Raw genomic sequence first — 18,080 nt, forward strand, 5'->3', positions numbered from 1 at the left:
CTAGTTTGCGTAGAAACGGACAGACGGACATGGCTAGATCGACTCGGCTGTTGATCCTGATCAAGAATATATATACTTTATATAATCGGAGATGTCTCCTTCAGTGCGTTGCAAACTTCTGACTGAAATTATAATACCCTGCAAGGGTATAAAAAAACTATGCAAAAATATACACAAACACAAAAGGCCGCTAATTTGGATTTGTATACCCTTGCAGATTGCAGTTCGATCATTAATTATTAATACAATATAAATTATATATAATTGTGTTAAAAAAAAAATCAAAAAGTTTCCTACTTTCATTACATTCACCTATGTATATATTTTATATGTAAAGCTTTACAGTTATCGTTTTACATTCGCAGTTTGGCATTTTCCTCTATATTTAACGATAGTTTCTATGGCAGCTTTATGATATAGTCTCCCGATTTTCATAAAGTTAAAACTGAAATTCTAGAATAATATAAAATGACTATGTCTCAAATTTGATTATGTGTTGAAAACTGAAAACCTACTAATTTTTAATTGGATTCTAGATCGCTGCCATGGCAGCGTTCCAACTTATACTTATATGAGTGAGAGTATCTAGAAGACTAACTGCTAAATTTATTTAGATAAATAATAAACTGTGAGACTAGTTTACGTTGAAACGGATAGACAGAACAACGGACATGGCTAGATTGACTCGGCTGTTGATGCTTATCAAGAATGTACATATGTATGTATATGATTTATAGGGTCGGAACAGACTCCTTTACAACGTTACAAGCATCAGACTAAAATTAGAATAACGTGCAAGGGCCTAAATATTTATATATTAAAAATAAAAGCATGAAAAACTAAAAAGAAAATTTCGGAAAAACTCACAAAACAATAAACAAAAACTCTACTCTGAAAATCGCAAGGCAACACATAAAAAAAAATCAGCAACAGCGACAACTGAGAGGGGGAAAAACAACAACTAGGCGGAGAAAAACTCGATGACGAAACAGCGCCGACTTTAGCAGAACAGCAGCGCACCAGCAGCAGCGACTGCAGTCCTCACTTCGCTCCCCCTTCGCTCCACTTCACTATCAACCCTGTTAATTTTGTTTTGTTTTCGTTGCATCTCGCTCTCGCGACCGCCGAGCATGGCGCGCGGCTTGGATTTCGTAGTAAAAACGTAAAAACGAGAACGAGAGCAGCAGACGACGACGATGGCGACAGACAAGTGAATTCCAACTCACTCACTCGCACACACACACATACATGCAAACGAAAAAGGCGCGCGAACGTAATGAAACCAAAACAGGGAACGTTTGGGAAGCAGTGGAACTAAGCGATCACAATAAAGTGTGGACTGCATTTTGTGGAAGGCATTCCACGGGATTTAAGTTAAGAGCGCGGATCAACGAACGATCGTTGGTTACGTAGAGAAAGAGAGCGGGAGGGGCGATGGCAGTTCCAAATAGTTCAAATTCCAGTAAATGCACATAATGCTGGAGAGACAGAGAGGCAGATAACGGGGCTACACAAACAAACTGTTAAGTTCCAAACATAAAACTTCGAAGAGTACTCTGACTGACTCACTTTGGTTGTTGTGGCTTATGCTGTAAAGAGCCAGGAAAAATCATTGCAAGTCGAAGAAATGACAAAATGTAAAAGAAATGGATAACAAGTGCGTCACAAGTTCTTCATAAATAATTGATGGGCCTGCAAAGTATGGGGAGAAAATGCACGCAAATAAAAAATCGTTGCCATTTCGCGGCAATAACGGGAACAACGAATTTTAAATCGCAAATAGCACTTTGACTTATTTTGCATTTCTATTTCAGTTTTACATTTCCAAATCTCGCTGGAATTTTGCAATTGTAACTGTAAATGAATGCGCAAAGTGCCAAATAGACCATTTGGGTTATTCAAGGGATTACAATTTTTAAATTCATTATGTTGAGAAAAGCAATATGTTTTCTATTAAAATAAACAGTAAATAATAGAATATCATAACTTTAATGTAACTTAGCTAATTAAAACAGTTTGGAGACCCAATAGTAAGAAGCTCAACCTAAACTAATGTTTTACACAAATTACATTTTAAAACAACACTAAATGCCAACACCCTCCACGATTTCGCTGCCAGCGAAGTTAACAGCTTGGTTTTTTGGCGCGAATGGCCCACACTGAGCGCCAAGTCCCGCCGTTCCGGGTTCCATGCCGCGCCGTTCCGTTGCACCACCGTTTCGTCGTAGCAGCACTCGCAGCTCACTCACTTTTCAAACTTCGCTCGGTTCGGTTGGGAGAACGGACGACGAAAAAAATAAGTCGCAACTAAAAACACAACACTTGGTTTCCTTCGTCTGCTTTCAGCGCGCGCAAAAAAAGGAAAAGCGAGCGTCTTTGTTTCGTGTTTTGTTTTTTCTAACCGAGTGTACGTTCTGCGGTCGCTTGTGTGCGTGTGCGTACGCACTGAAACTACGATTAAAAGGCAAGAAAATCAAAACAATTGTCGCTGAAGTGAAACCACAAGTGAATAAAAGAAAAACAGTTGCAAAAATATTAACGGCAACAAGCAAAACAGATAATTACTGACGAAAAATATGAGTGAAGAGTAAAGCAATCTGGTATTTACCGTTGCCTTTCGCCATCTCTCCACCAAGCCGTCTCCTTCTTCTTCGGGAGGAGACTTTCCGGCCTACCCATGAAATGCAAAAGCTGGTCAAATAAATTCAACAACTTTGTTGTGCGCAGACTAAAATCCATCAAGGTAAATGTTATTATCTTTAAAAGTAAACAGAAAACTAATATCTAAAAACCTATTGAAATGTGAGACGTCAATTGACAGAAAGTGACAATTGTAAACTATAATTGCTTGGAATAAAGGGGAAAACAAACACGGAATAATACTAAAGTAAAATAATAAATAATAATAAAAACTAAATAAATAAATAAAAAATAAAACAAAAAATTGAACGGCTTTGTAGATTCTGATTAAAAAAAAATATCAAGATCAAAGTCATAAATTATTCAATAAAATTAAAATAAAAAATAAACGAAGTGCTTTAAAACCTATATAAATCAGTAGAATGATTATTCTGAATAATTAGTTATTATTTTGAATATAAGTAGAACATTAAAATCTTATATCAAATTAGTTTTAGGCATGCGGAGTAAAACAAATTTATTTGTACTTATTTACTGCAGTTTGTTAAAAAAAAAAAATTACAATTAAATAGAAAAAATGGTTGTTTTTATGTTTTGTGTGCTATCAATTTGTTTTATTTTAGCAGTGGAGCTTGAACAATAAAAAATTTATTTATTTAATTTTCTCTTTGGCGTCGCGCAAAGCGTAATCAGCGAAATGTGAAATTGTTATCCTCTCCTCCTGCGCTCTTCTTGCTTCTCCCTCTTATTTTCTTTCTTTTCCTCTATCTTCCGCTATCTTGCCATCTACCTCTTGTCGACTTTTTGCAAACAAAACGCAGAAGATGGGAAAAGAGAAGGAGAAAACAAAAAACGCAGACGCCTTTCACTTGCATGTCGTCTGTTGCTCAGTTTTGTTGTTATTATTATTACTTTTGTTACACACACACACATTTGTACACAATCGTGTATTTTATAATATTTATTTACATTTAATGACGCTCTGTTTTGCCCTCTTCTTCCCGTTCGTTTTTTCGCTTTTCACGCATTTTATTCTGCTCTGTTTTGCTGTAGTTTCTTCTCTTCCACTTCCTCCTTTTGTTGTGTGTATTCCTTTTCCCTCCGTCCGCTTAGATTCTTGTTTATTTTTATACGACCCTCGCTCTTAGGGGCGCGAAAATTCCTGAAATTCTTTTTCATCCACATTTTCCAGCGGGGAAAAACGAGTTTTTCCAGCAGCGCCGCATTCTTGTGCCCCTTCCTCTGCTTTATGCTTGTTTACAGTTAGGAATGCGGTCGCTCGCTCTTTTCAGTTTGAAAGAGCGCGCGCTCTTTGCTCTTTGGGATTTTGTGTTCATTTTGTGGATTGGAACAAGTTAGTTTTGCCTTGGACATTGTTTATTTATAAAAAGTGGCTGGCAAACAATTACAGTGCAACAATTACTCTCTCAATCTCTCTGAAAAGTGGCGCGCAACTTGTTCGCCTTGTAAAAACTTGCGACGCTAGCAGCGACGCGACTGCACTGCTTTGGCCTCATTTTACTTGACGCTCAGGCCAGGAGACAGACGTCGCTCTCTCGTGTGGTGCTCTGTTCCATTTGGCTGTCTGGTATTCTCTCCACGGCTTTTGCCATCATTTGTCACCGCTGTTACGGCCCGTCGCTGTTAACCAAACAGTACAGTTGTTACTCAAAATAGGGAAACTTCGTTCAGATTTGCAATTAATTTTAAGAGTTATTTGTTTATTTGAGTAACAATTTGCCCTTTTTCTGCACATATTTTGAAATATTTAAGGAAAATAGTTCCTTTACAGAAAACTGTTAAGATTTTCGATTAGCATTGAAGAGAATTAACAGAGGAAGAGAGCGAGAGTGAGAGCCGACGCAGCAAAAACGAAAACCCGACGAGGAAAAGAGAGCGTTGCCTATAAATACAAGTAACGGCAGTCCGAACACAAGTCGGCCGATGAATCCAAAAATTCAACGAAGGCGGTTGGTTGTGTCGGAAAAATTTCAGCCGCGGTGTTGGAAAAAAGGCCTACACATATATTTGTGTATGCTTTTAAACCGGACGTTTCTTTGGTTCGTTTCGTGCACGCGGCGACGCTCTATTACGCACACATACAAACGTACGCAGCGCTGGCATTGATATATGTATGTACATATACACATACGCCTCAAGTTCGTGTGCGATTAAATAATACTCCACAAAAGGCCAAACAAATTACATAAAAAATCAAATCTAAATACAAGTTCGTAGTTGTTCGTTCTCTCGTAAATTGTAACGTGTATGTTCGTTCGTCGTGTTGTTTTTTTCCTCCTCCGTGTTCAACCGATTGTTTTTATTAGTCAAATTAATGTTAAATGTATGCCTTATAAAATATAGTAAGCCAGAAGTAACGTTTGCGAATAAAGAAGAGTTCCTATAAAAGCACACAACATACAAACACACACACGCACACTCACTCACACTTACCAACAGAGCACGTCTCGCCTCGTTCTTATAAAATTTTCCTACTGCGTCGGAATTATCGTCGTCGTTATTATTGTTATCGTTGTTCTGGTTGGTTCTTGGCGAATTTTGTGTGTGTTTTGTTTTAACAAACACAACTACGTAAGATTATTACTCGAAATTTATTTGTGCAAAAAACAAAAAGAAACAAGAGTGTGAAAAATTAAAGCGAGAAAATAAATAAAATTAAAAGCCCCCACACACACATACATATATACAGTGACACGCGCAGAGCCGAAAAAAAATACGCGCGCTTTATTGGAGACATATTCTTGTCGGTGTGTATATGCTTCCTCTTCTTCTTCCTGCGTGCCCATTGGAATTTGTACCCGAATCGCAATTACACCATACACAAACAGAGAGCGGCGTCCATCTCCCTCTCTAGCCAGCATTCAACGCAGCCTGGAGAGTAGTCTTTTGATATAGAGAGAGAGAGAGAGAGCGTCAAGTTTTGTAATCGTCGATGCCAAAGCGCAGAAATAACAACGTAAGTGTGAGTGGGAGAGAGGAGCAGAGTAGAGAGCGTAGAACGGCAAATTGCATTTGCATTCTTGTTTTGCTCGCTCTCTAGCACACTCTCTGTCCGTGTGCATTTTCATTCATAAGCGCATTTTCAATTTTGTTTGTTTGCCTCGCAAGAAAAACTGAAAGGCAGCAGGCCTTGCTTTGGATGACACAAAGGCGGCGCTATAAAAAAAATCAAGCCCCCTTGGCAAAGTTCAAAATTTGTTGTTCCAAAATTCTTGCGCATATTTATAATTTTGGGTCTAAAAATATGGACGGAATGCCGACGTTGATTCCAATGCAGCAGGTATTGTTTCTGGGGTGGATTACGGGTTTTTACTAGGCCAGGAAAACGCTTTGAAATGTGCATATGTCATTGCTTGATCTAAAAAAGTTGATATCGCCTGATCCGCCCGGTCTGCGGAGAGGAGTAGAAAAAGATAGGAATAACAATAAAAAATTTCCGCGAATTTGTATTATTTTTAAGCTTATAGAAAATGTTTGTGGATCTGTTGTGTGTAGCCTCGCTTATACGCTTTTAAATTTTAATGTACTAAAATTATAAAAAAATATTCTGTATATTTAGCTTGTGTAAGCTTTTTTGGCTTTCCTTTCGCTATAACAATAACACCTTGGAATACATTGAGATAGATATAAAGACGCCGCCTCTTGCTATTTCTAATCAAATGCCTCGTCGGGGTGCATTTTTGCTTTCAATTGACTGCATTCTGTAGACGCAAATTTTATTTATAAATATAAATTGAACACAGAGAGAGAGAGAGAGAGGTGTTGGTTTGAGGTGAGGATCGGCGCTGCTTCTGGCAGCGGAACAGAACCGTCCAACGGCGTTGGTCTGGCAATAAAATAGATTAATTTAAATGTCATTTTTGTCTAGACGCCACAGACGACGACGGCGAAGAGTAAGACACCGACAACGACCAGGAGACATTGGGCAGGGGGTGCGGCGGTTCTATGTTTATAGATCGGTTACATATATCCCACATATCCCCACATACGATGCATATAGGATTCGTGTCTCGGGCTCTCAGACTCGTGAGGGACCTGGTGTCATCTGGTTTTTCCACGCCCACTATTAGCTCAGGGGAAAACTTTCTCGATATACATTTTTCACATTTTTTATAGATCCTCTTGGTATTACGCACGCTATTATTTTAATTTTCGTCTTAATGCAAATGAGGTCTCTCTCTGTCGCGGAGATCTGGTTTAAGCTTCAAAAACCTAACCTATGTAATGGACACAATAAAATTTCGGAATTTTGGGTATTTCCTGTTTTATTCTCTGCTTCTGCTTTTGTGTGGTTGCCATTCACCAATGGATTGACCAGTTTCAGGCGCTGACGCAGATCGTCGGCTTAATTAACCTCGTAGTTGCCAAAAACAAAAACAAAAAGGGGATACACAAAATAAAAAAGGCAACAATTAAAAAAAAAAGTAGGTTGGCAACTTTGCTCCGCGGCATAGTTCAAATATTGGAGAATTTTTATGTTTATTTTGTTTAGATTGGACATAGTGGGTGTATCACGGCGAATAGCTCTGAGGTCATGTCTTAACATAGAGTGAGACTTCTCTCCTCTCTCTTTAAATCCCAATCCGTATCTGATTTTCTCGCATAGGCGCCCCGATATTTCTCTAATTTCCATTGGGGTCTGGGTCTCTGAAAAGTAAACCAACCGCATTCCGATGTGTGTGACGCACATCAACTCGACGACTATTTCCCAGATAATACACCTGTTTTAGGGCCAGGCCAGGCCCTTGGGGCCTTCCCCTAACTAGCACACACAGAGGCAGATGACTATTGTCCATTAAAGTGGATCGAACTGCTTTCCGATTGTGCTTTGCCGGTGGGTTCCCAGGTGAGGTCCCTAAAGACAAGAGGTATCTTAAGACTGGTTCCATTTGTTTCATCTTATCTTAATATTTGGCTATTCGTTGCTCTAAATTTAACTTAGCCAGCCCGCAGCTGAAACTTTCATTGACGCATTTGCTCACCTTGTTTTTATGGCTTTTGATTTTTATTTAAATTTTTTGTTCGTTTGTTTGGTTAGTTTTATAGTACAGCAGTGGTTGATTGTGTTGTTGCATAATTAGTAATCTCCAATTTCTTGGTTTTTTGGCAAGCCTATTGATTTTATGTGCGTCTATTAATCTAATACTAAAGCTAAATATCTAAGGGCTTTAATTCCTTGTAAAATCATCCCAAGAAATTTGTTTCGCTTAATGAAAACCTGGTCAACAAAGAGAAACACGAACGACGTAAGAACGGGCGATCGAAAACAAAGGCAAAGTCCAAAAAAAGCAGCATAAACTTCTAATAGAATTGTAAACAGGTGGCAATGAACTTTATTATATTTTTATACTTCAAGTCCTTGAACTCTCCAAAATCACACGCACACACAACACAACAACTAAGGCTGAAAGCGAAACAGCAACAATAAGGCAATGAACTTGACGTCAATGGCGGAGACAGACTGGGCAGACTTTTTTGCTTTTTGTGGACCTGTTCTTGAGTTCCGCTTTGCGAGACCTTCTTTGCCAACTTTTTTGTAGGCTTTTGCGGCTGCGCAACAGAATTAAATTTATTGCGTGTTTAATTCCTCTTTCTAGTCATGATAACATATAATTATTAATATATAGTTATTAGGATGTATTTAAATCAGATCAAAATATTTTAAAGTTCTCTGTAAAAACAGGACATTTTCATAGAAATCAGTTCAACGATAAGAACAGGGCCTTAATTGTCAGCGAAATTGATAAATTCGCTTCCTAATTGAATATCAAATTTTCCTTCTAAAACTCAGAAAAAAAGTTCATAATACAAAAGTCGAAGCATATATGCTTTACTAGTTATAATTGAATGATGATTGTGCTGAAAAAATACGGCTGAAATATATCCCATCTGCATCTATATCTAATCAGTACATCTATATATATAAATATATTTGTAGATTAACAGTACACAGCAGCAGCAGCTCCTTCAATCTCCCAGCGGCGCCAGTAGCATTGCAGCGGCCGCTGTTGTCTCAGTTTCTGTTGCAGCAGCCTCGAGCAGCAGCAGCAGCACCGCTACCAGCACAGACTGCCCTGATAGCGGCAGCAGCAGCAGCAATAATACCTGTTACAACACCATTGAGCTGCAGCAACAACAGTTCAACATTGCTGCCTCGACAGCAACTCCGGCGACAGCGGCAACAATGCCGGCTATGGCCAAGGAGAAAGCCTCAGCTCCAGTGTCCTTGAACGAGTCCAATTTGCGGGATATCAAGGATATAAAGGATTTAGTTATGGCTTCTACGGCTGCGGCGACTGCTCGCTTGCATGACCCGCAGCAGCAACGACAGCACACCTGCGGCTGTGGAACAGTTTCGGTCCCCACCGAAAATAACAATAACAGTCGCTACGGCAGCAGCAACAAGTATCTGACAAATGGTGAGTAACTAGATTTTGTAGAGGGTAAACATATTTGGCAGGTCGCCAACATCTATTGTCACCAGTAGTACTTTCTTTGTAAAATTGTCCGAAGAACTTTTAAAAACTGACTTGAATTTAAATCCGTTCAATCTCACCCTTAACTGGAACTCTTCTTGTTCCGACTTCTTCATTTAAATAAATGTAGTAACTAGGTGTGTAGTTATCAGAAGTTTATCATGCCCCTTGCAAATTCTGCAAATAAATTCTACCCTATTTTTGAAATTAGTATGAATATGACCCACAGGACTTGGCAACATGTTGCTGCAGGTGTGGTTCCAACGTCCCACTCTGACACTACTCTCGTCCTCTTTTTGCAGGCCACACTTCGCCTTTGGCGGCGGCAGTTGCTAGCAACAGTTCGTCGGTGGCCACGACGCCGCAGTGCAGCAAGCTGTGCTGTCTACAGCAGTACCAGTATGGTATGAACACACTGTTGACCATGCAGAAGGCCTTTAAGCAGCAGGTGAAGCAGTTTAATGAGCAACTTAATCAGCAGCAGCAACAACAGCAGCAGCAGCAGCAACAACAACAACAACAGGAACAACAACAGGAACAACAACAACAACAACAACAGCAGCAGCAGCAGCAAAAGTCTGTGAATCCTGCCCCAAGAAGGTCACCAAACGATTTCATCTTTGGACGTTACATCGGCGAAGGCAGCTTTAGCATAGTTTACCTGGCAGTGGACATTCATTCACGCCGAGAGTATGCAAGTAAGTACTCAGTACTGGTAACCAGATACCTATGTGTATACTAGGTAATGGGTGGGCATTCACTTTCGCTCAGTGTGCCGCCGCCCACAGCATTTGCACGCATTCGTATGGCCTCTGGTCGGCGCCAGCGCGAGAATGCTGTCGCCACATAGACGCCGCTTGTTGGCGATTGTATATGTATGTGTGTGTGTGTGTGTGTGTTGTTTTCTATTGTCGCTACCGCCCGTGGTAGAACCTGGGGCCTGTCACCTGCTCGTCTATGTGCGATTATGGCCGAAATGAACCTACTATCATCTTTACCCGTTGACTAGATAGTGGATAAGGTCATCAAAAACCAATAAATAAGGAGGATTTAAGGATTAGAATAGAAGAAATTAGCGAATTGGTTGAGGAAAACAACAAATCAGTGTACGCTCACAGGTACTCCATTTCTATAGTTCTTATTGGTAAAATTTCATCAGACCCCCAAAAACAGCGGATAATTTCGAGCTATCTAACTGTTAGTTTGTTATCAAGTATGATAACGTTTTTTTTTTGTTATTAATTTTTTATATTCTTCATATTATGCTTTTGTTTGCTTTGGGTCTTTAGCGTTTTTGCCCGCTGTTAATCGATTAAAATAAAAGTAAAAATAGAAGGCTGATGTTAGTTCCTGTCTGCCTGCTATCTCGATTGCACCTGAGATCAGCTGTTTTGCATTGTATTTAAATCAACCGCAATTAGTGTTAGCAAAAAAAGTAGCTGGTATATATTACTTTTTAGTTGTTGTGTTTCAAACAAGATGTCAAGTTTCGTTGTTTCTTAAGGTTAAATACGGCGGCGAGAGCTTATTTTTCTACATCATTTTTCGTGCTAAGCCAATTTGCTTTAAAATTTCCATTGCTTGCTGTCGGTGCGGGGTAAGTGGGAAATGTATGGCAATGATTTTGCCACAGCATCAGCAACAACCGTACATATATATCCCTTGCATATATAGATAGAAAGAAAGAGCAAGCGAGCAAGATAGAGCGAAACAATAACGGCACGTGTCGCATAAATGCAAACGCCAACAAAAACACGCACACCCAAAGCAAAGCAAAAAAGTGGGAATGGAGACGACTGGGGACGGAGCAGAAAAATAACGGCGCGTGGCTATCAGAATGCACTTGCTGCTTGCACAGCCTAAGCTCACTTGATGGGCAGAGAAGCAGCAGCGGCACCAGCAGAAACAGAGCACCCAGTTAACATTGCACTGTTATGACTGATGTTATTGCTGCGCTGTCCACATTAATTACGTTTAAAGCGAATCGCAATAATAACATAGGCAAGTTGTATAAAAATAGAGAAGCACAAATACACGCACACAAATCCATAAGCAATCTCAAGTCGTAAAAAGTTTAACCCTGCAAAAGTAGCTCTCTTTGCCGTTTCTATTCCGCTGCGAACATTAATAAACAGTTTGAATATACATTAAATAAGTTTTGCACTAAATAGAAAAAATATTAAGTCTTTTTTTTTTTTCTCTATTTTTTCAATGTTAGTAGTTTGAAGGTCAAGTATTGTTTTGTCTCTCGCCAAATCGTATGAGTTTTGCAGCAAGCAACAATTGTCTGACAGAAACGCACACGGATACGCACCTCCGCCTTCCACTAGTGTGCTCACTCACACTCTCAAGCACACTCACGATGAACGCAGCAGTTTTCATTTTCGTGTTCCGCCCGTCTCCCTTCCACCGCTCACGCACTAGGACTTTGTTTTTGTTATGATTGCCTACCGTTTTCAATGACGACAGCGCTAGACGGCGCTGTTTGACGCCATACGAAACACGAAGCAAAAAATACGAAATTGAGGTTTTTGGGTTTTCACCTCTATTACCTGCACACGCTCTTGTATTATTTTTGACACCAATAGCACAGCAAATACTGCTTTCTTAGATATTCCACGATATGGAACGATTTTTCCCAAAAAACACCTTATCTTATCACCGTTGCTGCAGATAATCCTGCTTGTATTCGTCTGTTGTTTAGGGAAAAAGATTGAGGAAAGAGTAGCAACAGTGCCAGCTCCTTGGTCCTTTCCATCGTCTTATTTGTAATTACACACTTATTTATAGGCAGCAGCAGCTGCTGCGCAGTCGCAGATGGCTTAGGCCGAGAGGATATTCAACCGTTTCTTCAGACTTCTTTTAACTCCAGCCTTGTAACACGATATTGGGCAGGGAATTCGGGTCATTCAACCCAATTCTGTGGAGGGAATCCTTTCCTTACCAATTTTTTGCTTGGCAGAATCATAATTCCCAGCCTTTGTACCTTGCTTTCCTTGGGTTTTTTTTTTGTGCACCAGCTGTTGCAGGGTGCCGGGTCGCAGTTTTTGCACGTGCCAAGGACTTTGGACGGGCTGTACCCGGGCGGCTGCCTGTCGCGTTATAGTCAAAATTAAATAGCGCCAGGAAGTCGGGCAGGAAGAAATGAGAGCACGAGCTGAGCCACCCGACAGCAATAAGAGATGTGCCGAAGACCGGCAAGGTTTTTTATTGCATACCCACACACCGCTGTGTGTATTTGTGGGTGTGCGAAACTATACTGTGTCTCAGTGCGTGCCAACGTTTTATTCAAATTTCTTTGCGTGCAGTCAATATGTCGCCAGAGCCAAGTTCATAGGACATACTACCTACTATTACCGCTCCAAGAGGGCAATAAACTTTTGCTAACCAAGTAACAATAATAACAATAAACAGTGGCGCACACACTACACACGAATAAATAACTATAAAAAGCCAACTCCAAGAGCAACATAAATAATTATGACTCTGAATTACTGTGAGCCAGAATATAGGAGAAGTATAAAAGGAGATATTAATAATCTATTTAAGTTAATCCCTAAAAGTTTTCCTTTTTACGGAGATCACTGTGCTGGTAGTCCCTTCGCCGGCTTCCTCCGCTTTTCGGGGTTTCTATGTTTACCTGGAGTGTTACGTCATGGATCCCATGTTTACGGTGGTTAATAATTTAAAATTTATGCTTTCCTCATGATATTGAATGGCGGCTGCAGGGGATCATTGATTATAGGTTCAGTAATACAAAAACAATTCTTATGTAACAGAGACAACTCTTACACCTTGAAAATTGACGCCCGAACCAACGGCCTTGCAGCAAGCCTAGCTTTCAAGATATGCTTAAGAGAGTTCATATATCACTCTGTTTCTCTTTCGCCCGTTCTCTTACTCCTCTTGGAATGCTAGTTTTGTATAAATCATTTTGCCCCATTTTGGTCGTTGGCCTCCAACTTCCTCCTCCTCTAACAACAATAACAATAACAACAACAAAAAACTACAATTGTAACTTCAATGGGAGCTTGCAGGCAGCAGCTTCTTCATTCGAGTTTATTTATAGAATTTCTCGCTGGCTAGCTATAGCTAACTCTATCTCTGTCTTTCGCAAAGAGCACTGCTTTATCGACTTGGTCAAAATGACTAGTTGTATATTTTTATGACAACAACAATCCATTATTGTCTGTTCTCTCGCCCATTTTCTGTGTTTTGCCATTCTAAAACCCGTTGGATTGCATTCCGTACGTGCACAAGCGCGCGTGTTGCAGCAACAAGTTGCATTATGGATGCATTCGTTGTTTTTCTCTGTCGTATCTTTCGCTCACTGGTTGCTTGTTTCTGTCCATTATTATTATTAATATTATCACTACTAATATTATTATTTTTATTTTTATTAATATAAATATTATTAATATTAATATTTTTCGCATTAAGCTGTTGACTTCGCTTTGATTAGCCTTTGATAAGCTCCGTCGTTATGACAAAAGCCTGCGTCTGCGTCCGGAGTGGAAAATTTTTATCGCTTACACATTTACTTTTGTTACTGATGCAATAATTGAAGAGTTAAAAGAGATAGCTAGGGTATTTTCGACTAATACTACTTCGTTGAGCTTCTAACAAATTTCAAATTGGCACTTTTTATCGCAAGTACAGCTTATAAAGCTAAACTGATCAAACGAAACGTAAAGTATAGCTATGATTTTTGAAGGGAAAACGTTTATATTAAAAGCGTTTCAAAAAGTGATTATTTGGTTTTTCTGTTGGAAAAGTTATTGCTGAGTCGCCGAATTTTGGGTTTGTTTTTGCTCTCTGCCTTTTCATCTGCAGCTGGTTGTGCCTGCCTGTTTATTTATGTGTGTTTATTTTGGTGTTGTTGTTGTTGTTGCACATGCAGCATAACGAAAAAGTAAAGCAGAAACAGAGAAAAGGCGACACCAAGTTCAAGGCTATGCTTATCAGCGGGGCATTAACCTAACGTATAGCGTAAAATATTTAGAACAAGTAAAATATCAGAGTGGAGCACTGCCGCCGAGCGAGTGAATAAATATTGTGACTTCTGTGAAAACGTTTAAATATGCATGCAAACACACAATCAAGTAACGGTAGAAAGGAAAGAGAAAAAGGAAAGTAGTCAAGAGACCGAGTGCTTCGCTTAACACGCTATTGTTCTTATTTTATTTCAATCAGGAGAGCAATAGTTTTTTTTTTTTTTCGAAACAACACTTTTTTTTAAGGTCAATTTTATTTTTACGCACTTTTTTTTTCTTGTCTTGCCGAGAGGGAATGGGAAATTTAATACGCATTTAAAACATTTTCGCTATTCTCGTTTCTTTCTCTCGTGTGATTTTTTTCCTTGTTTTTATATGAATCGTTTAATTGCCGTATTTTGTTTTTTCCTGTGTTTTTATTTTGTTGCCACTCGACTGATCGCCCCCAATGTTCTTATACCCTTTCAGGGTATGATTTACAGGGTGCTGTTTTCAATAATAATGCAAAAACAGAAAACAAAAACTTGCGGAAAACAAATCAAGCGCAAATTACACTGTATACGTAAAAACACTTGACAAAAACAGAAACCAAAGCGAAACTAACTGATAAGCCGTCATAACGCCTGGCTTTTTATCACCGTTAACACTAACAAATGGTGGGTGAGAGGGTAAGGCATACCCAGAAGAGCTTAAACCCGAAAAACAGTTTCACATGGTTCATCATCTGTCTGCCATACGCCTTGCCTCGTTCTTGACTTCACTCAGTTCCAGTTCAACAACCAGTTTAGAATTTCTTTAACTTTGGTCTCACTCGCTTAACGCTCAAAGGTGGGCAAGAACAGAGAGATACTGCAGCAGGGTGAATTGCTTCAGAAACAAGTTCTCAAGCGCGCTCGCTTTCGTTTTGTGTTGTATCGCTGTTATTTTAATAATTTAAGCAGGATTCCTGCTTCATTTTCGATAATAGCTATCCCTGCAAGCCAAGTTCAACCCCCTATGGGGTGGCACACGTCCAATTGGACTATGACAAACTTGTCGCCTGCGCTTCAAACTTTGTCTATTGTGCGGTATATTTATTATACATTTGTGAGTGTGTTGTTTTTATTATTCTCACGCGTACATTTTGTGGCTTATACTTCGCATTTTTAATTAGATTTATTTAATGCTTACTTGCATTGGTATTTCTATTTGTTTTTGTTGTGGTTATCGTTTGCCAAGAGCGGTTCACGCAAGTAAAATGTAGTTTTTGACATTGACAACTGTTTTCTGATGTTGCTGCGGCTCAACCCAGGTTGTCGTTATCGATTTATTGTTGTACAGGGTTAAATTGAGGCAAGGAAATGATATTTAAGTAGCTTATATAATTCTTCGACATCTATTCTGTTTAGTTATTAATAAATCGAATCTTTTCCTATATTTCAGTTAAAGTTTGCGAAAAGCGGCTAATCCTCCGCGAATGTAAGCAGGACTACATTAAGCGGGAGCGTGAGGTGATGCACATGATGACCAATGTGCCTGGATTTGTCGACCTGTCCTGTACGTTCCAGGATCAGCGCTCCCTCTACTTTGTGATGACCTACGCCCGTAAGGGTGACCTGCTACCCTACATCAATCGCGTTGGTAGCTTTGATGTTGCCTGTACTCAACACTATGCGGCGGAGCTGCTACTGGCCTGCGAGCAGATGCATCGCCGCAATGTCGTGCATCGCGACCTCAAGCCCGAGAACATCCTGCTGGACGAGGACATGCACACTTTGATCGCTGACTTTGGCTCCGCCAAGGTAATGACGCACGACGAACGCCTGCTGGCCGCCGAGCATTGCTCGGACCAGCGGCGCAGTCAGTCGGACGAGGATGACGAGGAGGACAGCGATCGGCTGGACAATGAGGATGATGAGTACTATGACCGGTACTCGGAAGGGCTGGACGAAGGCGATGTGGATGTTCGTCAGCAGCAGCAGGCACACAACCAGGACGAGATGGACTCGCCGTGTCTGCGCCAGAGGCGTTACAATCGTAGACGCAAGAACAGCTTCGTCGGCACCGCCCAGTACGTTTCACCGGAGGTGCTTCAAAATGGACCCATCACACCGGCAGCTGACCTTTGGGCCCTGGGCTGCATTGTTTACCAGATGATCTCTGGTTTGCCGCCATTCCGCGGAAGCAACGACTACGTCATTTTTAAGGAAATCCTCGACTGTGCGGTAGACTTTCCGCAGGGCTTCGATAAGGACGCCGAGGATCTGGTGCGTAAGCTCCTGCAGATTGATCCGCGTAATCGCTTGGGAGCCCAGGACGAGTTCGGCTACTACGAGAGTATTCGCGCTCATCCCTTCTTCGCTGGCATTGACTGGGATACGGTGCGCCAAAAGACCCCTCCACCCATTTATCCTTACTTGCCGGGCGTCAGTCAGGACGAGGACTTTCGCTCCAGCTACTACAGTGTGCCCGGTGACTTGGAGCCTGGTCTGGATGAACGTCAAATCTCGCGACTGCTCAGCGCCGAACTGGGCGTGGGCAGCAGCGTTGCAATGCCCGCTAAACGTTCGACAGCAAAGAGTAAGTCCCCCTTGGCTAATATCTGAGGTTTTTATAAATAAATAGTTTCTACCGTTTTAGATTCCTTTGACCTGAGCGATAGCGACAAGCTTCAGCGACTGGAGCAGCAAAAGACTGACAAGTGGCATGTGTTTGCTGACGGAGAGGTTATCCTGAAGAAGGGCTTCGTAAACAAGCGCAAGGGTCTGTTTGCCCGGAAGCGTATGCTCCTGCTGACCACCGGACCCCGGCTCATCTACATTGATCCCGTGCAGATGATCAAAAAGGGCGAGATCCCCTGGAGTCCTGAGCTAAGGGCCGAGTACAAGAACTTTAAGATTTTCTTTGTTCACACAGTGAGTTGGGAGTAATTGGCATTGAAAACTCCACATGCTAAAAACTAATGGAAAACCTAGCGAATGCCAAAAACAAACTAATCTCCTCTATCCTTTTTTTGCAGCCAAATCGCACCTACTACCTGGACGATCCCGAGGGCTTTGCCATTCACTGGTCAGAGGCCATTGAAAATATGCGCAAGCTGACCTACGGCGATCCCAACACCAACTCCTCTATCTCAGCACCATCCTGCTCAAACGGCAGCAGCAATAGTTTGGCTGTCGCCAACTCGAATTCCTCCTCCGTCGCAGCAGCCGCCGCCTCCTCGAGCAGCTCACCAACAGTGCGACGCAGCTCGCCGGTTAGCAGTAGAAGCAGAACAGGGACGTCGCCGAACAAGAAGACGGCGTCCAAGTGAATGTAACTCTAGTTTTAGCGAAAAGTGAAATTAAATCCTAATTTAATCGAAAATTAGTTCAAAAGACGAAGGCGTAGCAGTAGTAGTAGGACTATGACTATGACTAGGATAAGAGTAAAAGAAGGAAATCTAGTGCTAATTAGAACCCAATTTTCTGTTTATCGTTTATAAATTGTGCTTCGAGCTGAGAATACATATACTAATATAATGCTAAGTAAATCCAATTTAAAAACTAAATTAATTATTTATATTATCAGCATAAAGAAATAAATGAAAATATATTCGTATCTAGTGCTTAGTTAGTCACAATTTAACATAAACCTAAACTAATTATCATTATAAAAAAAAAGAAGAGATAATGCGAGAGCCAAGTCGTATTAAATTTTGTGAATTAGTAGGAAAAGTGTGTGAAAAACTATAATATATTATATTGCGTATAATTTATGTGTGTTTATATGCAGTGGCTCGCAGCTGATTTCGGGAAGTGAGGAAACAAAGATTTTTTAAAAGGGCCTATTGGCTAAGCGATTAAAGATTACAAAAAAAAAAAAAAAAAAAATTAAGTGCAGTATTGTAAACTTCCTAATAAACAATATTATCAAACAAATACGATAAATTAATCACAACAAAAAAATACAAAAATTTAACAAAAGCAAA

The 18,080-nt window shown here is 40.4% G+C and overlaps 1 protein-coding gene across 4 annotated transcripts; it reads left to right on the forward strand.

Annotated features, from left to right (window-relative positions):
* Positions 1–1,349: 1,349 nt before the first annotated feature.
* Pdk1 (Phosphoinositide-dependent kinase 1) lies at positions 1,350–18,080 on the forward strand. Of its 4 annotated transcripts, none has more exons than XM_086840968.1 (7): positions 4,575–4,870; positions 5,005–5,617; positions 8,600–9,080; positions 9,440–9,835; positions 15,554–16,690; positions 16,751–17,025; positions 17,130–18,080. In XM_086840968.1, the coding sequence occupies exons 2-7, from the start codon at positions 5,594–5,596 to the stop codon at positions 17,421–17,423; spliced, it is 2,607 nt and encodes an 868-aa protein (XP_086697094.1). In that variant the 5' UTR covers positions 4,575–4,870; positions 5,005–5,593; the 3' UTR covers positions 17,424–18,080. The 4 variants fall into 4 exon arrangements, with proteins under 4 accessions (XP_020808728.2, XP_020808729.2, XP_086697094.1 ...); XM_086840963.1 differs by lacking the exon at positions 4,575–4,870 and adding an exon at positions 5,770–5,941 and having other exon boundaries at positions 5,495–5,617; XM_020953069.2 differs by lacking the exons at positions 4,575–4,870; positions 5,005–5,617 and adding an exon at positions 1,350–2,743.

This window comes from Drosophila serrata, unplaced genomic scaffold, assembly GCF_035046125.1.
Source record: "Drosophila serrata isolate PLE 108 unplaced genomic scaffold, ASM3504612v1 contig_98, whole genome shotgun sequence".
In the NCBI taxonomy this organism is placed as follows: Eukaryota; Metazoa; Arthropoda; class Insecta; order Diptera; family Drosophilidae; genus Drosophila; species Drosophila serrata.